At 32.9% G+C, this 26,031-nt stretch overlaps 1 protein-coding gene across 1 annotated transcript; it reads left to right on the top strand.

Moving 5' to 3' along the window:
• Nucleotides 1-17,496: 17,496 nt before the first annotated feature.
• Nucleotides 17,497-23,686, top strand: LOC110894319 (5-methylthioadenosine/S-adenosylhomocysteine deaminase). The gene is made up of 10 exons (XM_022141530.2): nt 17,497-17,820; nt 19,778-19,950; nt 20,574-20,732; nt 20,868-21,017; nt 21,093-21,236; nt 21,768-21,924; nt 22,102-22,274; nt 22,535-22,590; nt 23,212-23,314; nt 23,398-23,686. The coding sequence occupies exons 1-10, from the start codon at nt 17,616-17,618 to the stop codon at nt 23,485-23,487; spliced, it is 1,410 nt and encodes a 469-aa protein (XP_021997222.1). The 5' UTR covers nt 17,497-17,615; the 3' UTR covers nt 23,488-23,686.
• The last annotated feature ends 2,345 nt before the right edge of the window (nt 23,687-26,031 follow it).

The following is a 26,031-nucleotide window of genomic DNA, read 5'->3' as shown; positions in this document are numbered from 1 at the left end:
TGTTCAAAACAAACAACCACTAAACAAAAAAAAAATTGGGCTCCGGCTAAGTCTCGAAATTTCCATCATTGCCCAATCCTGCAGCCTAGACCTTCGCTGCATCCTCACCACTAGCTCCATTTGCCTCACCACCCTGATCCTTGCCACTGCCTCCAGCCTCAAGCGTCAAGATCTCCTCAGCCTCTTCATCGTCCTCCAGTTCAGCCAACCTTGCTTTCCAGCCCTCCACATCCCAGGTGCTCTTGTCAAAAGCAGGATCCTGAGCTTCCATGGCCATTTGCAGCTGGATCTTGTACATTGCTATGGCGGCGGAGACCTTAGCATCCTGGGTGATCTCGTGCTTCTAATAGTCAAAGTTGATCAGCATCTTGGCAGCATCATTCTAGGTGGCCTGGAGATCCTTCTGAAGATCGGCTATCTTGAGGTCTTTCACCACAGCAACTACTTGAAGATCAGCGATCTTGCTATCCTGATCCTCAACGTGGCCAACATAGGTCTCTATTTCAGCAAATTTCTGCAAGGAAAACAAAGGATATTGTCAGAACCGAGTGATCCTCATACAAGCAGGATGTACAAGCAGGGACAGTGATCCTTACCTCATTGAAGTAGTCCATGAACTGTTGGCGGATCAAGGGAAGGCCTTGCAAATCCTCAGCCTCGGAGGCCTTCCTCTTCTTGCCTCCCTTCCCCCTGAGGGGTGCCTTGGGGATTGAAGCCGTTGGGCTAGCAGGAGTCTTCTTCCTCGAGAATTTGACATTGGTGAGATCGATGATGCTGAACTTCGAAGCTGACTTGGTGGACTTTCCGGCACCTATACAACCAAAACAAGATAAGTATCTAAATTTTACTTGAATTTCATTATCTAATTAAATCTTTAAACAAGGGTACTTACTTGACATCGTGACAGAACCAGAGGATACTTCCTGAGAATCTTGGGTGGTAGACTTGAAAGTTCTTATTTCAGGGTCCAGTCTCTTGAAAGCCAAGAGTCTCTCTTTAGCAGCCGGAGTCAGTCTGAGATGTGCAACGGAGATAGCTGTACAACAAAAGAACAATAAAAAGTCAGTGATCCTTATATCAAAAGAAAGGTTCTCTGGTGATCCTCCCCAGGATCCTTCATCCAACCATAGGTAGCCCACGTCTTGGGTAGATCCTTCCCATCTGGGATAGAATCTCTCCTCACAAAGAAGAAGCGCCGCTTCCAGTTGGTGTCATTCTTGGTGGCCTTGAAGATTGGATGCTCCTCCCCAGGTTTTCGTTTGAATAGATAGCGATGGGAACCAAAGGTGGTCAGGTCATATAGTTCTCCTAACTCAGCCATGCCTAAATCTATCCCCTCCTGCTCGATGATCCTTTCAAGGGTATATAAGACCCTCCAGATCATCGGCATAGCTTGGATGTAGGATATGCCGGTCAGGGAGAAGAAGGATTGGGTGAAAGCTGGGAAAGGATACGTGTAACCTATGGCAAACGGGGTCACAGGGAAGGCAACCCATGAATCAGAAGTATGATCGCTCAGGGCAGAAGGATCATAGGGTTTGAACACGGTGTTTGCAGGAAAACAGTACCGGACCCTGTCAATTTGAGGATCGGTGAAGATACAGCGTTCTTTAGCAGAGTCTGTGATGATCCCTTGACTCTTGAAGGGGCTTTCCTTCCGGTGATCTTTAGCAGGGGAATTCCGAAGCATCATTTTGAACGGAATAGTAAAAAGAAAGAAAAACAGAGCAAACAAAGAGAGAAGATGAAGGGGAGAATACCTGGTTGATCTTCTGAATACGGTTATAAAGGGAGTAGCTTTGAATTTAAATGCATTCGATCATATCTCTATCTCTATTTATAATCATGATTTTGCAGGAATGTCACTTCTGTGACGTCACGACGCAACGGCTAGTTAGAAATTAACGGCTATAAATCCGTTAAGTTTGTTGCAGATAAGATCAAGAAAACATAATTCGTTACTTTTACATTACACTCCTTATATTTTGGGGGCAATTGTTAAGGGAGGATTTTCTAACAATTAGTGATCCTTACTTATTATCCTGACAAGTGATCCTTACTTCTGTGACAGATAGTGATCCTCAGAAGGGCTTCAGGTTCAGGATCATGGATCACCTTAAGGATCCTCATACTAACGATTGGTTGTTTGTATTTCGTATTATTTTGCAGGAGTATTGAACTTGACTTGGTCTTGGCAACGTTACTATGGAATATTCCCCAAGTATTTCGCACTCATTTAAACGAAAATGGACGTTGTGGAGAACGTGGGAGAATGGCATGAAAGTCGGGCAGTTAGTTAGCTTAGTTTAGCTTTCATATTTAAAGGGGTGACGAGCTAAAATTAGAACACTTAGCCATTTTTTGCTTACACACACTCTCGTACAATCGCAGTCACAAAGCTCTCAGCAAACACTTAGCATTTCTCACACTTTTACACGTTTTAGCAAAGTGATCCTTGTACTTAGCTCGTCACTATCCGAAGTTGTAAACTTTAATTGATTTATTTGAGCTTGGTGATCGGTAGTTTCCATCACCCGAGGTTTTTTATGCCGGAGATCATTCATTGATCAAGGGCTTTTTCCTCGTATAAATCCTTGTGTTGTTCGTGCAATTTATATCATAGTGATCCTTATTATAATTCTTCATTTCAAGCATCATTCCCCGTAACTTGGAGTTTGGTTGCATTATCCTAGCGTGATTTTTAACCAAAATAATAACGAGCGTTTTTTTATCTTCAATATGAGTACCATATTGCTATACTTACATAGAGAAAACAATATGTTTCGATCAGATGTTTAGTCCATGATATTTTGTCTATGTTCATACAGTGGTGATTTAATTGTATTGTGATTTAAAGCGTGGTGTTTTAAACACATACTGAAAGCGTGGTGTTTTTTATCTACTGGAATGTAGGTTTTAAAACACCATGGTGTTTTAACATATGGAATCTGGAACATCTACTAGCATGCAGATATAAAACACCATGCATGCAGGTTTAAAACACCATGTACAATAACCATACTATGAAGATTATACTAAGAACACATTCTGGAAATGGAGGTAGTGTCTTTAATAATGTTATATACTTATTGAATGATGTTATATAATTATTGAATGGTGTTATATATGTACTGAATGGTGATTTTGCAGTGTTATTCGTAGTGTTTTTATAGAGATCTTTAAAATGTTGTTATATACTTATTGAATGGTGTTATATAATTATTGAATGATGTTATATACGTGCTGAATGGTGGTTGCAGTGTTATTCGTAGTGTTTTATAAAGATCTTTAAAAAAAATCATGTTCCTATAAATAAGGTGGCGATTATGGAAGGTTTTGAATTAATTGAATCAATGATAAAATTACTTGTTTACTCATTTCAATTAATTTAGATTGAGTACGCATGTCATCTCTACGATATTTCTCACACTTTTAACCTTTTTTACAATAACCTTACCCTATATAATCTAACTTATAATAAAAGACTCCAAATAATGGCACGTGGCATTCTCTCATTCAACCTTATAAATTTTATTTATATTTGTTTAATAAATTTCTTTTAATATTAATATTAATTAATAACCAATATATAGATATCACTTATTTTTATCCTTATCTTTATCTTAAATTAATAAATAACTTCAATTTTGCAATTTAGACCCTTTGTTTTTTTACTTTTAACCCAAAAATATTTCATTTTTTTCAATTTAATCCCAACTCTTTTTTATTTTCAATTTTGGTCAACCATACTTTTCATCTTTCCCAAGTTTTTCGTTTCGTTCTAAATTTTGTGAGTTAACGCAACGCAACGTACGTGTGGGGTTCAACATTTTTTCTTATATTTTTTTCCCGTTCAACTGGCCCTTCGCGTCACATCTATTTTTCTGCGTTTGACAAGTTCGTCCAACACGCGGGTCCTGGATGGACTTAGTTATTTTTTCTATGTTTTACGTTTCGGTTTAATTTCTCAGCAACGAGCGTGCATGATTCAAAGATTTTACGTATACTTTTCGCTCGGTATTATTTTTTTCCCGTTTTTATTTATTTTGATTTTACGAGCTTTTCTGGTGTTGGTGGTCACTGACAATGGTATAGTAACACAGTTTTATGACAACCGCTGCAACGCAGGGACTTAACACTAATATATTTTAAATTAAACTATAAAACCACTTAACTTTCTAAAGTTCTTTAGTTTTTTTCCGTAAATAATTAGGCCCAAATAATCTAAATTAAAAAGTTATAATATTTATTGTTGTTATTTTCAATTTAAACCGTGTAGAATTTAACTATGAAAAATCTATCTATCTACTATAATAAAAGAAACCAAATTTTGGACACGTGTCATTTATATAAGGTATCCTCAAATCTATACTTATCTTATATTAACTAAACTAATTAATTAATTAATTAATTAATTACTTAATATTAAATCTTATCATACTTTAATAAAATATTATCCTCAAATCTAAATTGTTAATTTAATATATTTTTAAAACAAATACCTCTCTTTTCTACTTATCTTATATTAAATATATAAATAATAAATTAATATTAAATGATATCCTAATTTATTAAAAATATAATTTTTCTTATTAATTGATATACAAAATTATATTTATTCAACTCGTAAACAGGCGGGGTTTTTAAAAATATAATTTTTTTTTTGTTATTTACTATACAAAGTTACATTTATATAACACGTGTAATACACGAAGTTGTTAAAGATATAACTTTTTATCATTTGCTATGTAAAATTTTCAACACGTGTAACATACGGGGTTTTAAGAATGTAATATTTTTATTATTTGGTATATTTATTCATCCCGATTATACACGGGTATTTTAAAGATACGACGTTTTTAGTATTTAGTATACAAAATTACATTTATTTAATCTGTGTAATACACATGGTTTTTAAATATATAACTATTTTTTATTATTTGATATATAAAATTACATTTATTTAACCCATACAATATACGAGGTTCATAACGATATAACTTTTTTATTATTTAATATATAAAATTACATTTATTCAACCCGTGTAATATACGGGGTTTTAACCTAGTATATTATACAACAATCAAGTTTCAGAACTATATCAGATTACTATATTTACTATTTTGGTATTAAAAAAAGTTAACTACAATGAATGGTAGTAGTCAGACATTAATGATTTTGAAGTTTATACGCCTAACCGTTATTTTTCTCATGATTTTCTTAAAGTAACTAGGGGTGTTCTTCGGGTTATTTTTTCGTGTTTCAAGTTTTTCAGATCGGGTTGTTCGGGTTTTTTGCTAGGAAAAAGTGACCCAATAACCAACCCATTTAAAGTTCGGGTTATTCGGGTTTGGGTTAGCTCGGGTCGGGTTGTTCGGTTTTCGGGTTTAGATGTAAAATGAAAAAGTTAATGTTTTTTTCACAAAATATCATCAAATATATCTTGTTAAAAAATATCATCACAATTCAAACATCATTTAACAATATGGTATGATAATATTCAAAAGTCTGAAAACCTAATGTTTCAAATACAAACACTCAAAATCAAATCGCATCTATAAAAAAAGACAACTAATGTTCGGGTTTTAAGTTTCGGGTTGTTCGGGTTTTTGGTTGGGAAAAAGTGACCCGATAACTGACCCATTTAAGGCTCGGGTTGGTTGGGTTCGAGTTGTTCGGGTTCGGGTTCGGGTTTTTCGGTTATTTTGTAATTCAGGTTCGGGTAACTTCAAATTCGAGTCGGTTTTCGGGTTTCAGCCCTAAAAGTAACTGTATTACCTCATTAATTTGTAAAACTTTATTTATATGGTTATTTTGTATTTAAGATATAAAATATTAAAACGTGTAGAAAAGACATTGTTGTTATACAAGATGAACATATATTTACTTGAATCCTCATTACTTGGACTTTCGATATAGTATAATGAGGCCATGGGGTGTGGGGTTATGAATTGGAACAATATTTCCACATAGGATCATTAATTAAATGGTATATCATCCCCCTCTTTTATTGATGGTGGTTCTCATGGATTAAACCACGATTGCCACGACCCTCCCATTTGAAAATTTTAAGACAAAAATAAATTAAAAAAAATAAAGGGGATAGTGGTTTGGGTCATGACCACACCCTTAGGGTAGTGGTTTTAAATGGTAAATTAAAGATCGATGACATGATACCTGTTAGGGGAAGATTTTCCAATGATCAATGATCCTCAATTGTTGTTGGGTTTAAGGATCCTTAATTGTGTTTGAGTTTAGGATCCTCAGAGAGTATTGAAGGATCAGGATCCAGGATCATCTTAGTGATCCTTACACTAACGATTGTCTGCTTTGAATATGGAATTGTTTTGCAGGAGTACGTGCTTGGACTTGGTCATGGCGATATTCCTGAAGCATATTCTCTTTTATTCCGCACGTGCTTGACCATTGTGAACGTTATGGAGATGGTGGGGAGAGGGCATGAATTGCTGATAGTTAGTTATTTTTTATATTTACTAAATTTAAAAGGGGATAACGAGCTAGATTAGAAAACTTGGCTATTTTTGGCTATAAACACACACTCGTACTGCTCTCATCAGTTTACAACACTCTACTCGGCGATTACACACTTTTTTTTACACATTTCATTCTAGTGATCCTTGTAACTAGCTCGCTATCGTCCGAAGTTGTAACACACATTTTGTTTAATCTAAGTTGGTGATCGGTAATTTCCATCACATGAGGTTTTTTATGCCGGAGATCAACTCTTGATCAAGGGCTTTTTCCTCGTATAAATCCTTGTGTCATTTGTTCATTACATTTGATTGTTATCCTAAGCATTGTTCATTGATTCAAGCATCACACCTCACATCTAAAGATTTGGTTGCATTATCTTAGCTTGATTTTGACCAAAACAGTACCTATGTGGGGATCATGGTAGTCATGAGGGTAATGACCACACCTTATGGCCTTATAGCGATGCAAATCCGAAAATGTTGCACCTTGTGACAACATTGAAATTAAAGCGGAAACACAAAAATATAATGAATACCTGAAAATAATTATATATGTGAGATAAATAAATAATGGATCAAATGTTAGGTTTTCTTAAAAAAAAAAATCAGTCCATACATGAATTCAATTAGAAATGGGAATTTGTTCATACATTTATTATTATAGATATAAAACTTAACCGGCATGCTTACGAATAAATACAGATACGTAAAAGTAGTTATTACTTATTATACATTTTAACTTGTTTTAAAATGCCATGTAGTAACGAGCTAGATGTATAATTGTAATTATATTGTATAGTTTATTCGTAGTTCAGACAAACGAAGAATCTTAGACGCACTATTAGATTAATAAGAAAAAAATTAACAATGCAAGTTGTATTTTCTCTTTTGCCTTTCTTTCGTATCCAACTCCCTAACATTTATGATATTACTGTCGTTTAAGTTTTAACTATCTAATTAGTAGTATAAATATTTTAAAATCTTTTTTACTCTTTTATATATATTTTTTTTGAAAGGTGTAATTCACAACAGACGGTTAATACACACCCGCAAGTCGCAGGCCCGCTCCATTTCTGTCCCAAGGATTATGTTGTCTTAACGGGGCTCACGCCTCGGTAGAAATGGGAGATAGCTTTTTACTCTTTTATATGAATTGTTTTCTTTTATCATTTCTTGCTTTATATAAAATAATAACACTATGATAGGCAATGATGAGCTTTACATTTTCATTGAACAATTATTAAAGCAAAAGGGAGTTGCACAAGTTAGAAAATGCTAACATAATGGTTGAACAAGAAAAAATATTATAATTAGGAGATATACACATTATTATTACTATAATAATATATGTCAATCATTCAAATATAATGGCCTTCTCCTTTTCCATTCCATTAGGTTATCATTTGATAATGGCTAATGGCTATGTTTCAACTCACATGTTTTGCACCTTATCAGTATTTTAATTTCTAGCGTCTTTAAACGATTTTCTATAAAATAATGTATGTATTGTGTCATCTTATATATCAAAACTCATATTAAGCAAGTTTCTAAGCATATGATATAATTGTTAAGGTTAATTGAACCACACAAGTAAAGTGTTCCTTTCAAATATATGGCAAAAACTTTTGTCCATGTGCTTAACTTTAGTAATAAATTTAAACTTTAGGCATAACTTTAATTTTAATTTTAGTTTTGGTTTTGGTTTTGGTTTTGGTTTTGGTTTTGGTTTTGGTTTTGGTTTTGGTTTTGCTTTTAATTTTAATTTTAATTTTGTTGTCTAGTTTAAGTTTTAATTAACATTAGTTTTGATCTTAATTTATTTTAAGTTTTTAGTTTACTGTTGAAAATGTTAATTATCTGATACAACAAAAACCATTTCGTTTTGAGCTCTGGTTATATATACCTAATCATTTAATGTTCTACAGATTAATTAATATACTAACATGAACATACTCTATGTATATTTATCTTCAAAACTAAGGTAAAAAAAGACTAGCTAACAAGTGTGGTTGTCCTAATATTTTTATATATTTTTGTGTTTAATAAATTGTTTAAGTAGGTGCTGTAAAATATTAAAAGTAGATTATTTATGTGTCAATAACTTATGATCAATTTCTACGTTATGTTTAGGGTTGTATATCAATTAAGCCATTCGTGAGCTACTAAAATTTAAAATAAGTATTATATATTTTACGATTAAAAAAGGTATAATATATACTATCTTACGATTAGGATTAGAGTTATAAGTATTAGCATAGAAAATAGCTATATATATAAAGAGAAAATGGCTAAATAACAAAGAAAAAATAAACGAGCTAAGACAGAAACTATAATATAAATTGACCTAACTTTCTATAAGCCAAACAAACTAAACTTGAGCGCAACTCGACCATTTACACCATAATATTTCCCATTGTTTTTATCCAAGATTTTTCTCCTTTTCGGATTTAGAACTTATAAGTACTTATGATGCACGTATATTTTTGGTCTTGTTTAGTACCAAAATAAACCTTTCTTTACTAAAGTGGAAGAGACGTAAAAGTTTTATTAATGAGACGAAGAAGAAACCAAATTAATTCAAATAGTGGTGGTTTGCTTTATTTTGAGGTAGTTGCTTAAAATAATAATTCACAATTAGTTAATTAATTATGATTAAAAACATAACATAATACAAGTCTTCCTCCAAACAAGCAAACATAGATACGTAAGCTTGAATTAATTACACTCCCCACCGCAAGCTTGTCACATTATACATCCCTATATTTAATTCATTTGGTTTCCCTTTTTATTCTAATATTTTTATTAATAACTACCGGTAGGAGGCTTGCGTTTTTCTAAGAAGACCCAAGTTCAATCCTCACTCGTATCATTTTGGTAGATTAGACAATGATGGATAGAGTCTAGCCTCCTTACAGTGGTGTTAGGTTCTATCCTGAGCCCACCTAGGTTTTCATCTCATTGTGTGTTACGTCAGGGAGTGTTTAGCTCTTATGGTGGCACAATATCTCACCGTGTGTTACGCCAAATCAGTTTTAACTGAATTTAATCGAGTTTATATGATACAATCACGAGCGATTTGTAGACTACTATTTGTTTTCTATTTAGAGTTTTCTTGTATTACACATTATTCCATATATAAATAAGCAAGTTTTTTGCGCATAACCACTTGTACCTTGTGCTTTGAGAGTTTTTCAAAAAAAAAAAAAAAACTTGATTTTTTACTTTTAATCCAAAGGTTTTTAGCTTTTGTAATTTTAACCCTACGTAATTTGTTATTTTTTTAACTTTAACCCAAAACTAAACTTGATTTTTTTACTTTTAACCCAAAGGTTTTTAGCTTTTACAATTTTAACCTTACATAATTTGTTTTTTTAACTTTAACCCAAAACTTTTCATTATTTGCAATTTAACTTCACAACTTTTGTCACTTATACTTTTCATCTTTGGCAAATTTTCGTTTTACGTATAGTTCTAAATTTTTCGATTTAATACAACGTAACGTACGAGTGTGGGTAAACTTTTTTATGTTTTGTTTCAAATTTTTCAAGTTAACACGGCGCAACGTGCATGTGTGGTTCAACGTTTTTACCTCTATTTTTTCACATTTGACAGATTCGTCGCAACACGCATATCCTAGGTCGAGTAAGTGTTGGTGGTCGATAACGGTTGTGTGAAATTAGTACTATTTGACACCGTTTTACGCCCGCCGTAACGCGGGGTGTGCTTTGGGGGGTTTTGTAAAGAAAAAATGGTTATGCATATGGTTGTCGTGACCTTGGGTTTGGGGGTTTTCCAAAAAAAAGTTGATTTTTTTACTTTTCACCAAAAAGTATTTCATAAATTACTTTTAACCCAAAACTTTTTATCTTTTACAATCTATCCTCGCAACTTTTTTTACTTTCAACTTTGCTCCTTTATAGTTTTCATTTTCCGCAAATTTTTCGTTTTATGCTTGGTTCTAAATTTTGTGACTTAACACATCGCAACGTGCGTCTTTGGCTTAACGTTTTTACATTTCGTTCTAAATTTTGTGAGTTAACACGACGCAATGTGCGTGTGTGGGTGAACTTTTTACATCGTCTATTTTTTTCCCGTTTGACAGGTTTAACATAACGCGCGGGTCCTAAATTGATTTAGTTACAACTAAAGAATCCTCGCGATATTGCGGCGGCTCTCAATTCTAATTTTCTTTAAAAAAGAAAAAGAAAAAGGAAAACATGTTTGTGTATATAAACCAAAACAACGTACATGGAGTGTCCTTTTATACGTTGTAGTGTAAGCAAGAGTAGTGGAGGTGGGGACACCTAGGTTTCGTGAAAAATAACATTCTTTAAAGTAGAAAAAAAATGAAAAAAAAATGAAAAAGAAAAAGAAACGTATTGGCATGGTGAAGAATGGAGGTTCACTTTTGTGTTTGGACATGGGAACACGATACCTCTATCTCTATGCACCTTCCTTTTCATGTTCTCAACCAAAATCATCTTTATTATGATTTTTTCAAGATTCTATGCCCTTTTTACCATCTAAGGCATTTGTGTACTCAAAATATTATGTTTATATGCACACTCGATCGCCTTTCTTGTTTTGCATTTCGGGTAAAAGACACGCTAGACGTGGAAAGCTTGAACTTGAGTGGTGGAATCGGTTCGGGATAAATTATTTTAAGTTTCTTGTAATGATTGGTAAGACGTGTTTTGTAAAAAAAATGTTCAATCGTATATCAAACAATATCCGAAAATAGGTTGGATGATGTTGTTTTTGTCCCTTTTGTGGAATTCTTGTAAAGATGAGAGTTGATGATTTTTACTTGTTGGATTCGTAGATTTTAAGAAATCAAGTATTTGGTATACATAATTTAACTGACGTGATAACATAAAATAACTGCTTCTGAAAAAACTGACAAACTGGGCAAGAGCCTTGAATGTTATCATTTTGATATGAATAGACATGATTGATTAAACGCGAAACCAACAATGTTATGAGTTTGGTTATGACTTAATAGACTGAGCACCACGATTTTGAGCGAACTAAACAAAACGGTTCAACCTTGAGCGAAATTGTATATATATATGCTTACCTCCTATATTTGCTAGTTGAACTGGTGAACCGGTGCAATTACCAAATTGACATCCAATCCAATTTTCAAACCACTGTTTATACACAGAAATTGTATAATTGACATTAGCAACTCTCTTACACAAATTGTTGTTATGACACCAACAGTTCAACTGGTTTAACCTCGAACCTTGAATGTGATCATTTTGGTTATAAGCTTAGCAGGCACAGTTGGTTAAATGTGGAACTGGCAATGTTATAAGATTGGTTACGAGTTAATAGACCAAGCCCAACGGTTTCGAGTAGACTAAACAAAACCGATTGAACCATGAGCAAAAATGCCGATGCTTACCTATTACGGACTGAAACCATCGCATGGTATGAGACTTCAGTTGTATGGCCATCAATGTAACCAAATAAGTTTTTTCGCCCACCAGACTATCATTTTAGGATGAGGTCTTCTGTTTTGGCTCTAACGTTGCAAGTTGAGCTGATGCACCGTTGGAACTATTAATTCGACATCTAGTCCAAATTTAAAAACAATGTTTATACACAGAAATTGTAGAAGTGATTATAACAATTCCGAATTCTCTTACACATACTGTTGTTATTAAATTTCACATGTAAAATAACTCAAAAGTATTCAAGATCTTGTAACAAGACATCATTAATGGTTTATTTACTTGATAATAAAGTCAGTAAAATTAATAAAAGTGTTTCAAGTAGCAGCCCAAACTCTCAAAACGGGCTTTTGTGGTGAAAACACTAAACCCGATTAGGTTGGGTTGCGACAATTCTATTGGGCTGGAACCTTCTCTAATTGCACATATAAAAATGGGCTTAACTTGCTTCTACTTTAGTTGGGCTTCAAATGATGACTTGTGTAGACATATTGGGCTAAAATTCACATAGTTCATTAGTTTTGGCTAAACCGGCTAACTTTTGTTTGAGTATTTAAAAATACAAGTTTATTAAAAAAAACAACTTAAAATGTTATAAAATTTTATATCGTAATTTTGAAGCCCAACTAGAAGAAAATTAAGCATATCCTGTCATGCGAGAGATAAATAGAACTCGTCGCCCGCTATGCAGATGGGATGCATTCTTTTCAAAACCAGTATAACGTTGAGAACGACGTGAACTAAATAATGCACTTGTAAGTGATACATAAAATATAGGTTCTCACTATTTTCACATCCTTAGATTCCATTCTCACATTCTTTTTCACTCTATCTCTCTCTATATATATCTATGTATGTATAGAGAGAAATAGAGGAGAGGGATATGTGAATATTAACTCCCTAAAATATAATTAGTGATAGTAGGAGATGAAATAGAAGTGAGTTGTCATTCTCACCTGCTTTCTGTTTCATTTGTATCATAGATTTAGGGGATGTTTGTTTACCTTTTAATGGGGCTCTTAATGGTTCAGACCTCTTACTGGTTCAGCACTTAATGGTTCAGACTGTTTGTTTCGCGAGCAAATGTCTGAATGGTTCAGACATTTGCCTCTGAATGGTTAAGAATTATACAGAGTCTGAATCATTAAGACCTCTAATCTGAATTGGTCAGATATTTGCCTCTGAACGGTTAAACATTATATTGGCTCTTAATGGTTCAGACCTCTTACTGCTCGGCACTTAATGATTCAGACCTCTTACTAGTTCAGCACTTATTATACACTATGTATGTGTGTTGAGTACAAGTGTACGACACAACAAAAACTCTATAAGAGAAGCATTTTGTAGGCCTAACGCGGCTATAAGAGAAGCATTTTGTAGGCCTAACGCGACAATGCAAAGTAAAAATATGAGCTCTAGCATTTGTATGGTTGTGAAACAGCATTCTAACACAGTAGCATTTATGCGAATATAAACTATTAAAAAGCTTTATCTTACTTTGCTACACTAAGTCACACTTGAAACTAAACAAAATAAACAAAATTGATCATGAAAATTTATATAAATAATTTACTTCCATTACCATGTTCCTAATAATAATCAACAACAATGCGTTAGTACAAGTGTTTATAATCATTTATAGCATACTCAAGTATGTAGCATCAAAATTTGTGGTGGCACATTAGCTTTATCTATACTGTAATGCATGAGTAAGAAGATCCCAAAAAAATAAGAATTTTTCCCTCTTAATTTATAAATACACTCTTAAAATAAGGGTAACTTGATCTTTAAACAATAATTATATTTTAGTCTCTCATCTTATTGCACTTAAATCTTCTTTGAGTTTTAATATAATTATAGATTTATAGGTAATTAGTTACACTTTTCCCCCTCCACATCGGACTTATAATCCTTTTACGTATTCTTATCATATCTTATGATCTATAATGTTTTAAAAAAATTCAAAAGTACCGAGACGACCTACTCATTTTTGTCGACGTTTTGATAGTTGCCTTGATCAGTATTAATGTGTGGATTAAAAGGTACAAGTAGATGATGCCTTAGTGTACGCGTGATTAAAGCCCAATGTACTTAGTCATTATCCCAAAATGTTTAATAGCTACAGAATGTCAAGTGATTAAATATTGTCAATTTAATCCTCTCATGTAGATTATATTTTAATCCCTCATAGTTAACAAAATTATCGATAATTAACCCCCCCCCCCATTTTTAAACGATCATAATTTTTTGGTACGTTAATATATTTTTTTAAATTACACAATATAAACGAATTTTTTATTCTCTTCAATTAGAGTATAGTATTACTATAGTTTCTTTAATTAAAAAAAAAATGATATGTTACGTGATTAAAAATGTCTAAGGGTGAGTAACAACTAAATCGTTAACCGAAACCAAACCAAAAAAACAGAAACTTATTTACCAAAACCAAAATTAACCAAAAACGGTTATCGATTTTTTGTACCCTTATTTAACCAAAATTAACTGAACGGATCCATTCATATTTTCATATATTTTCTAGCTTTTATACCTTCAATTCATGTATTTCATATTTATACATCCATTTCATGTATCTATACCCCCATTTCATGTATCTATATATCCATTTCATGTATATATACATAAATTTCATGTATTTTCTAATCAAAAGTTTTAGCACAAGTTTGGTTTTGCCTGTTAACCGAAATGAAATGAATAAAACCAAAAACCACCAATCTAATTGAATATACCAAACCGATTAACTGGAAACGGAATGGTTAATAAAATAGACTAATCGATGACCTCGATTTCGGTTGAGGATAATAATCGAACCAACCGAACAATGCACATTGTGGCAAGGTCTGTGTTCCCCACCGTATCGCGCGCTATTATTGGTTATCAACCAAAACCGGTTATCGGTAAGCAATAACTAAATCGTTAACCTAAACAAAACAAAAAACGGACGAAACTGAACTAAAATCAACCAAAATCTGAATTAACTCAAAACTGTAAACCGAATTAACCAAAAACCGGTTATCAACTTTTTTGTACTCTCGTTTAACCAAAATTAGTTGAACCCTGAATCATTCATATTTCTATATATTTCTAGCTTTTATATCTACGGTTTATATTCCATATTTTATATCTCCATTTCATGTATTTATACTTTCATTTCATGTATTTACATCTCAATTTCATATATTTCTAAGCAAAAAATTTAGCCCAAGTTTGGTTTTTGCTATTAACTGAAATTAAATGAACCAAACAAAAAACCATCAGTCTAACCGAATAAACCGAAGTGATTAATCGAAAACCGATTGGTTAATAAAATAGACTACTAACCAATGACTTTGGTTTCAGCTTCGGTCGAGGATAATAACCGAACCGACCGAACCATGCACAATGCAATGAAATGGATTACCCGATTACTTCGCTTTGGATGTATATATCTATCACAATGATGCTATAATAAATATTATATGAATAAGAAAATTACCAAAAACGAGTATCGTAATGCGATGCGTCGCTCCCGCCGCATCGCGGTAGCATCCTGCTGGTAGTGCTTAAATATGTCAACAAGATTGGTTCGTAAACTAAAAACATATATATAAAGTTATAAACCACTTCAAAGATACTAGCATATATCACTAACATCATCCTCACATAATCCATGAAACCATCCAAATATTTTGTTCCTTATTCTTAAGTTACAACATCATGTTTCAAACAAAAACACACTTCACACTTGCCAACAACTTGAATCATAACCATTATGTAGCCCAATGCAAAGCAAATAATTTTCCTCAAATCCATGAAACAATTCAATTAAGGGAATGTTTGTTTCAGCTGTTAGTGTGCTCTTAATGGTTTAGATCTCTTACTGGTTCAGTACTTAATGGTTCAGATTGTTTGTTTCCCGAGAAGATGTCTGAATGATTAAGACATTTGCCTCTAAATGGTTAAGGATTATACTGAATTTGAATGGTTAAGACCTCTTATTTGAAATTGGTGAGACATTTGACTCTGAATGGTTAAGGTTATACTGACTCTTAATGGTTCAGGGCTCTTACTCTTACTGGTTCAGAACTTACTCATTCAGAAGTTACAAAATAGCCGTCTATTTCTTTTGCATAAGTTACAACTTTTTTTTTCAAACAGAAACACAGTTGCCACTTGCCAGCAAATCGAATAAGTAACCATTATGTAGGTCTACTGCTAAGTTACAACATCCTTTTTCAAACATTACATTGGGTGCTCATTTTCTGCTAATTTGCTTTTTCAATCAAAGATCTCAATTGCTTCTCAGCAAATAACATTCAAGAATTTAAACGAAAACGATATGTAATGTGAGAGCATCGACTTTGAGAAATCTCGATGGTGGGCAAGAGTGAATCAATTGCACCGATGTTTCGTTGACATGACATCAAGAGAATGAATGAGACTTTGTTACTAATTTGATGAAATAACATTAGTTAATCTTCTTCCAAAAGCCTAGGTATGTTCAAAAGCTAAACATTTAGTTGATGAAGTTATATTTGCTTTATAATCGTTGTTTCTTACAACAATTTTCTAAATATTATTTTGCTTAATTATAAAGCAAATAGAACTTTACTAAATATTAATTAAACGTTTAGAAGCAAAATTTATACTTATTAAATAAATGGCTTCTAAAAGGTAAAACATATTTATCAATCAAGCTCAACATAAAGAGAAACGAGTAAATGACTCATTTCGTAAGTTTAGCGTGACACACACTAAATATAGGAGCTTTCACATCTAGGTCTTTATCTTTACCGTCATCTCTAAAATTCGAAGATTTCCTTCATTTTGCATTTCCATCCAAAAAATTTAGAGTTTTACGATTAGTGATTCTTCAAAATTAGAGATCCACTATTTATCATCTCTATATATGTTCATGAGTATCTAAGAAAAAGAAAATATAAGTTTTCCGTCAGATTTCCTGGTGTTATATCTCAGCGCCGCATCAGTTTTTTTTCTCACTTTCTCTAGTTTTCTCTAGAATGCACAGTTTCGTCTTACTTTTACTCAAAATTCCCCAAAAGAATTTAAATCAAACTTTAAAACTTTTCCACACTCTCCAACTCGACCCCGATGATGGGGAGGGCAGTGTTCCCATCTTGGGCCAACACTTCACCAATCAGTGAACTCATAAGGCGTTCGGTTCAATTCCCGAGTCATTTAACAGGGGGAGGGGAGGGGAAGGAAAATTTTCTCTCCTAATCTCTCCAATTTGGGAGGATGAATATATGGTCATATTTGGTCATATTTTCTTTCCTTTTCCCTCCCCTCCCCCTGTTAAATGAAACTCAGGAACAAGGTTTTTCATATTTTCATCTCTTTTCCCTCCCTCCCTCTGTTAAATGAGTCTCGGGAACAGAGTGTTAGTAAATTAAAATATTTAGTTAAATCGTAGAGATCGAGACAGAAATTAGTTCTAAAAGAAACTTCTTGTAGTTAACAAACATTAAAAACCGAAGGTGCAAAAGTGTAATTTACTATAATACTCAATAATTTGTTTTGAACAGCTATGGTTACAAACAAAAAAGATACTGTTAGTCAACTTTCATCCTCTTCATCATCATCATCAACAAAGTATCAAACGATAGCTTGTTTAACTTCCGGTGATTATTAAACACCGCAAACAGTCATGAACGACGCTATGAACTCGCGCTTTATACTTCACAATGCTTTGATCGTCACCATGGATAAAGAATCTCGTGTATTTCGTAACGGAGGAATCGTTATTGATAACGATAGAATCGTAGCAATCGGTCAATCAGCAGATATTATTCGTCAATACTCGTCGAATTCACACGAAATCATCGACCTCCATGGCCAGTTTCTACTTCCTGGTATGTTTCTCTACACTTATTATTGTCATTTTGTATTTATGCTAGACACCGAACATATGATATGTAAATTATAGGATTAATGTTAGACCACACGGTGTGGATGTTGAACTCCGCCAGTCCACGTCAAGCTAACCATCCCGTGTCCAGCGTGGAGCACGACGTTGTGGCTGGAGTTTGAGGATCTCCACTGGCGTGGGGCCAAATATGTGGGTGGGTAGGTGGCGTTTCATTGGTAGGTGGATTTTGGGTTGGTTTTGATTGGTTAATTATTATTATTATTATTATTATTATTATTATTATTATTATTATTATTATTATTATTATTATATAAAAACGTCACTTTCCGCTCCTTTCTCTTTTGCACAACGCCATTTTTTTGACGCGTGCTGACGCCACATGTCGCATAACGCACAATTTTCATGCCTATCCACACCGAATGGTCTTAGCGACGGTTGGTGGTAGTGGTGGTTTCATGGAATGTAATGGAATTGGAATTTGCGCAGGAACTGGATTTTGATTTGGACGGTGTGTTTATTTCATAGAATGAATCTGAATGGAACTTGAATGTAGGTTGCCCTTCTTTATGTTGTTGTTTAGGGAGTAAAATCAAATACAAACCACATTTGGCATACAAATTGTAAGAATCATTTAAAAAGTGTCACGTGTCATCCAAGCAATTATAGAGAAATGATAAAATAATATCCTAAATAATATCAATTATATTGAATTCCCTATAAATATGCCAACAAGCAATTAATTATTTATTTGGATATTCCTTTTGTTTTCAATGTGTTGAGTAAGAAAAGTGCTAATTAAGAAAAGTGCTGATATCATTCAAATATGTGCTAAAATCAATTATCTTGATTAATTTTCATGTGCTAATATAATTAAAAAATGCTACTTTTATGTATGTATTGTTTTGGTATGTGCTAATATAACTTTTTTTAAGTGCTAGGATCTGTTCTTACGGTTTGTAGGATAAATATGGTTTGTACCGGAACCAACCCATGTTGTTTAGTTCCATTTCAACTTTAAAAAAAGCCCGAAAAAACTATGAAATGAGATCAACATTCCAATTCAATCACGAATCTATTCTTAAACAAAAGATGATGGTTATTGAGTTTTCTTTAAACAACTGAAAAATAAACAAAAGATGATGGTTATTGAGGGGTTTATTTATTGTTATTTTTTTAAGAATTGAAAAGTATGGTGAAAGTGTTATCATATGATCAATTTAGTGGAGGATGTGTGGTTGACGATAAGCATCACAAGTCATGGGGCATATCATGAGCTGAAACTCTGAAAGGGTGGATAACATGGGGGTGGGCGTTGGAGGGTTATTTATTATTAATTTTTTATGTTATCTTTTATTTGTAAGCACATGGGTAAAATTATTCTTTCACATACATCTAAAGACTAAGGATTGACAAAAAAAAAAGGTCCGAGTTTCCAAAACCCAAAGCATCCGGGACGGGTATACCAGACGAGTATGAGATTAGAAAAAAAAAATATTTCACGCAGCGGTGGAGCCTGAACGAAAAATCAGTAGGGCCGAACTCTCAAAATCCAAATCAGTGGGGGTTGGACTCCTAATCCAATATTTTACACTACAAAAAAAAAATCTGGAAATTTCGGTAAAATTAACACTAAGAATGAAAAATCGATAGGGTCCAGGCACCACTAGGCCACCAAGAAACATGACACTAGTTTTTTTTTTTTTTTTTTATCCTTTGCAGTGAAACCATTACAATAGGCTTATGAGAACTATTCAAATGTTATGGACTAAAATCAATTCTAGTGAACGAGTGTTATGCTTTTATTTGTGCTAAATGATGAGTATATTTTGAGATTTATTTGTGTTTATGCGGTTAATCTGTAGGTTTAAGTGATCTATAAGCAATGCTAAGGTTTGTTGAATACAGAATTTCAGAGATATGATTAGCTTTTTGTTTGTTAGGTTTGATCAATACACATGTTCATACGTCTCAACAACTAGCTAGAGGAATTGCTGATGACGTCGATTTGCTTACGTGGCTGCACCATCGGATCTGGCCGTATGAATCGAATATGACTGAAGAGGATTCGTACATCTCAACTTTGCTTTGTGGAATCGAACTCATTCACTCTGGTGTAAGTTTCATCGGTTATGCATATCAAAATTGGTATACCGTATGTATCATGTTTGTTTGATAAGTAGGGGTAGGCTTGTACGTTAGTTCGTTTAACTTTAACGGAACAAACAAACGAAAACGAATACTTAAATGAATGGATATTCTTGTTTGTGTTTGTTCGTTAAGAGAATAAACGTGTTTGTGTTCTTTTATGTTTGTCTGTTAATATTTTAAACTAATGGTTCACAAACATAAACATAAACGAACACAGATGAACATAAGCGAACAGACATAAACCAACACGAGTGAAAAGTGATCGTGAATAAATATATATGAACAAAGGTTTTTAAAAATGAAAATCATATTGATATCAAGTTAGTACTAGTAATAAATAAATTTGAATGAATATTTAAACGAACATAAAAGAATGAACAAATGTAAACGAACATAAACATAAACGAACGTACGTAATTGGTGTTTATTCATTTAAATAAATGAACACAAAATTGTATTCATATCTGTTCATTTTTTAAATGAAAGAACATAAACGAACTTCTCGCTGCACAGTTCACGAACTGTTCACCGCACGTAAGCCAGGGGAATACCTTATGAAAATTTGGATTCTAATTAATTGAATATCAGGTCACATGCTTTGCAGAAGCAGGAGGACAACATGTATCAGGAATGGCAAAGGCAGTAGAATTACTAGGTTTACGTGCATGTTTAACGCAGTCGGTTATGGATTCTGGCGACGGTTTACCATCTTCATGGGGCATTAGGACTGCAGATGAATGTATTCAGGTAAATTTCCACCACTGCAAGCTTGATATAGATTAAACTAGATAACTTTTCGGGTTGCTTGTAATATGTCCTTACTATTTTTCATAAACCGAATGTGCTTGTTATGCATTTGTGAGAAACCAATGTTGATCACAGTCTCAAAAGGAGTTGCACAAGAAGCATAATAATACTGCCGACGGACGCATTAGAATATGGCTTGGTATTAGACAGATTATGAACTCAACCGATCAATTACTTCTTCAAACAAGAGATACGGCGAAAGAACTGCAAACCGGAATCCACATGGTCTTTCCCTATCCCAACCTCTTCCTTAAAAAGAAAAAAAAAACATGCTTTATATGTAATTGTTTCAAACCTTAGCATGTTGCAGAGATACCCTTTGAAAATGACCTGGTGATGCAAACTCGGGAAGTTGATCATGGGACCGTTACATATCTAGAGAAAGTCGGGTTTTTGTCAAGCAATTTGCTATCAGCTCACACTGTTTGGGTAAATGAAAATGAGGTAATTTTCTAAACTAATAGTGCATACGTTTCGCTAGTAACTGACTAACTTACAAGATGGTGAAAAAATTATAATCGAGTAAAATGCCATTTTCGTCTCTGAGGTTTGGCTAGTTTTGCGACTTTCATCCAAAGGTTTGTTTTTCCGCATCTGGATCCAAAAGGTTTGAAATCTTGCCATTTTCATCTGGCTCGTTAACTCCATCCATTTTTCTCCGTTAAGTCAGGGATATTTCAGTCTTTTTTGTTAAGTTAAAGGGCAATTTGGTCTTTTCACTTTATGTAAAAAGACCGAATACTCCTGAAAAGACAGAGTTGCCCATTAAGTTAGCAAAAAAGACGGAAATACCTCTGACTTAACGGAGAAAAATGGATGGAGTTAATGAGCGGGATGAAAATGACAAGCTTTTAAACCTTTTGGATCCAGATGCGAAAAAACAAACCTTTTGACGAAAGTCGCAAAACTGGCCAAACCTTAGTGGTATTTTACTCTATTAGTTTTATGATTGTTTTTGGATTATATACTTTTCAGATTGGATATCTTTCTAATCATGAGGTTAAGGTGTCCCATTGTCCTGCTGCCGCCATGCGCATGCTTGGATTTGCGCCGATTAAAGAAATGCTTGATGCCAATGTTTGTGTATCCTTGGGGACAGATGGTGCACCGTCAAATAACCGTATGAGCATTGGTATGTTTTTTACCTTAAACCCAATGTTTCTCGACGTTTATTGACCGTTGAATTATTATTATAATGTACTAAAATAGATACATCTATGGCACCATTCATTGTGAACTTTGGTATCAAATCTTTTAACTTAAAGCTATTTAATCAAGTGGTTGTGATTTTTTTTTAAATATTATACAGTTGATGAGATGTACCTAGCTTCTTTGATCAATAAAGGGCGCGAAGTTTATACAAAAGGCACTACTGACCCTACAGCTCTTCCTGCGGAATCCGTTCTGAAAATGGCAACCGTAAATGGTGCAAAAGCAGTACTTTGGGAGAATGAAATAGGTTCTCTTGAAGTTGGAAAAAAGGTTATTATTTTGTTTTTTTCCCAAAACTTAACAAGTACTTTTCTTATGCTAGGGGTGGATATTGACATAATATCTACTAGTAGAGGTAACAGTTTTAACCGATTTACGTATAAATGTGTCAATTTGGTTTGTGTTTTTATCTCAAATAGGTTATAGGGTAATGGTTAAAATAGGTTGAAAGACACCCGAAGTTAATGGTTGCATCTATTTGGAACACGCTATGCATTATTCTTATCGTGTTCTTATGCATATCTCTGCAGGCCGATATGATTGTAATCAATCCTTCTTCGTGGTCTATGGTTCCCATTCATGACTGGTATAGACATCATTTACATACAAACAATCCCTGGCCCTTTTAAGTTGTTCAAACTTTGAATATTGTGATGGTAACTAAGGGTGTTCACCGTCCGGTTTTGAAAAGAATTGGGCCGAATCGCTAACTATGGTTTGGTGAAACAACAAACCAAAGTGGGCGGTTTTACCGGTTTGGTGGTTTAACGGTTTGAATTGAGTTTTTTATTATTATTTTTTTCAAAATCATTAGGTTGTATTTAAATACCCATACATATGTATAACTAATGATTTTGAAAAAAAAAAAATTCAATTAAAAAAACCCTCAAAAATTACAGAAAAAAAAAACCCCTCAAAAGTTAAAAAAAAAAACCCTCAAAGATTACAAAAAAAAACATGTTGACTTTTTTTTACCTGGCCTTGACCAGGTTAGTTGCTGACGTGGCAATGGCTTTTGTCAGGTCAACCACCATGTAGATGGTTTTTTGCTGACATGGCAGCTTATGTGATTGTCATGTCATCAGTATCAAAATGAAAAAAAAAAAAAAAAATCATAGTTTGTTGCATACATAGAATGACAATTTGGTTCCATTTCTACTTTCTAACAAGTAGGTCTCGTTATCTGATGATCGCTTTACACTTTCAGCATCTCCAGCCTCGTGTATTGCTTGCGAACTGAAAATATAGTCTCTGTCATGTGCAATGGCCGTTGGATCATGAAGAATCAGAAAATCATGAATGTCGATGAGGTATATTATGTATACATTACTTTTAAATTTTAATATATGTACAAAGTATATAATGTTAACAAATTTTGCTGCGCGCAAAACAGGCAGAAATCATATCAATGGCGAAGCATGCTGCTGCACAGCTTTTGAGTAGGGCAGGCATACAAATTCCTAACAGGATGAATCTCGTATGAACTCCAAATCTCTAGTGTGTATGAAGGCGACAACGATGTAACAAGAGCGGTCTACATGCCATAAACTTAATAATACGCAGATATCAACAAGTTATGAACTTATGATTTGAAATTTGTAGATTATCCAAACTGATTGTTCAAAAACACTTGATCACATTAAAAGTAATCCTAATTCCTAAACGTGAACAATTTATAAGTTTTTCAATTATTACTTATTATATATATTTATTTCTTAAGAATTTGAACTTAGAGACATTTAAAGTCAGTAAGGTTTAGATCACCACTAGAGGATACGACCTTCATCACCGCGGTTGATAGCTTGATTATTATTTTGCAATTAAGTTTAAAATTTATGTATGTATCCACATAGATAATCATGTATGTTAGTTAACAATCATTGTTTATTTTGCAATATACCAGTCTCGAAGTTAACACTTTTCTTAATCGTTTGACTTATAGGTGGAATTGGAAATCATGATTCATTCTTCAAAAAAAGGTTTTTTTTGGCAAATATAAATTGTATATCCTCATACTAGGTTAAAACCCCGTGTATTACACGGGTTGAATAAATATAATTTTATATATTAAATAATTAAAAACCCCGTATATTTCACAAATTGAATAAAACTAATTTTATACACCAGATAATAATTATAAAAAGTTTTATTTTTAAAACCCCATGAATTACACGGGTTAGAATATATGGAATTTTGTATAGTAAATAATAAAAGAAGTTATATAAGATAAGCAAAAGTTAAAATAAAAACAAAGATATAATGATTATTTATCAATAGCATTAGTTATAATCTCATATATATAAAAATCTAATGTATTAATGTTAATAATAATACTAATAATAAATTTGAGAGAAACCAACACATGATATTAATTGGAGTTTTTTTTTTTTTTGAATTGGAGTTATTTATTATCATTATTAAGATTGTTTTTTATCATCTCAATTTCTTTAAAGGCCTTTTACTGTTTATACTGTGAACTTAAATTTATTATCTAACGTTTATCTTAATATATGGATAATTATCAAATCCTACTTATATTGTATTTTTATCATCTCAATTTTTTTAAGGTCTTTTACAATTTATGATCACATAATTATTAACTCAAAACTAATATATAATGTTTATCTTAATATATGGATGGATACTTATCAAATCCTATGTATAACCATTTTCTTAATATATGAATTCTGACACAGTATGACATTTAATGTTTATCTTAATATATGAATACTTAGCAAATCGTATTAGAAGTTAAATTAATGACTTTCTTTTTTAGTTATAAAAAATAAATATTTATTAGTATGGTAAATGTAGTTATTATTTGTCTTGCATTTTAAACATATATTAAATTTAATAATTTAAATTAAATAATAATTATCTACAATTAAGGAATTAAAATATAATTTCTAACCTAGTAATTAATATAAATAAATAATAATATATTTTATAGAACTTTATCCGTAATTTGTTAAATGTTTGAAACATATTAAATTTAATAGTTTAAATTAAATAATAATTATATAGAATTAATGATGGTCTAGAATAATGACAAGTGTCCCTCCATTGGTTTCTTTTATTATATAGTATAGATTAGTCAATAGGTCAAAACGGACAACTATTAGAGCATTCACATTCAATCCATCATATTTTCACCCTAAATTACACTAAAAAACACTACTTTTTCTCTTCTTTTCAATTAAATAATATTTTTTTATACCTTTATCATTATCGTTTCTCTCTCCTCCACTCACAACCACTTTCAAAATATATTAAAAAATTATAGGGGGTGAACAGTGTCCCCCCAAATATACAGATGAACAGTAACATTTTCTTTCTCCTCCACTCACAACCATTTTTTATACTCTTTATATTTTAAAAACACCACACACATAATTTGATTATTTGGATGTGAATGCTCTTATACAACTTGTTAACTTTAAAAATATTCAAATAATCCAAATAGATTAGCAACACCGCACCACCCATGACCATTGTTTGTCTCCACCATTATTAGTTGTCGCCTCACGACTGCACAACCATCAACATCACCGACGCCACCACCGCCACCCCAACACCACCTCGTAGTTGTCCCCATCACCATGGCAACCACCATAATTCTAATTTATAAATAGCCGGTGAACCTATTTTGATACTTTTCTTTGTAAACAGTGACGGATCCACTTTGATGGGAGGGTGGGTAGAGACCCACCACACAAACTTCAACTTTTATGTTAAATTTCTTTTGAATTTTAGCCCAATTAGATACCTGTGTTATTTTAGAAGATCAGACTGAATCACATAACCCTAAACTTCTAGGTAGTGTTTGATATGCAGGAATGAGAGGCAGAATGGAATGGACTATTACGAGTGAATGAAAAAAAAATGTTTGGTTGGTCAAGGTAATGGTTTTGGAATCATCCATTACATAGGCCATTCCATTTCCTCAAATTCATTCCATCCACACCCCTTGTTTTATTTCCATTCCCTCTCCCGTCTTCATTACCAACACTCCCCACCAACTCCACCA

The sequence above is a fragment of the Helianthus annuus genome, chromosome 12 (genome assembly GCF_002127325.2).
Source record: "Helianthus annuus cultivar XRQ/B chromosome 12, HanXRQr2.0-SUNRISE, whole genome shotgun sequence".
Lineage (NCBI taxonomy): Eukaryota > Viridiplantae > Streptophyta > Magnoliopsida > Asterales > Asteraceae > Helianthus > Helianthus annuus.
Note: the sequence above shows the minus strand (reverse complement) of the source record. Positions and strands in the feature narration are given on the sequence as shown.

Coding starts and splice junctions, on each gene's coding strand:
- LOC110894319 (XM_022141530.2), top strand. CDS start 17,616: ATGAACGACGCTATGAACTCGCGCTTTATACTTCACAATGCTTTGATC. Junction 20,733..20,867: donor CTGCAGATGAATGTATTCAG/GTAAATTTCCAC, acceptor TGTTGATCACAG/TCTCAAAAGGAGTTGCACAA. Junction 23,315..23,397: donor AAATCATGAATGTCGATGAG/GTATATTATGTA, acceptor CGCGCAAAACAG/GCAGAAATCATATCAATGGC.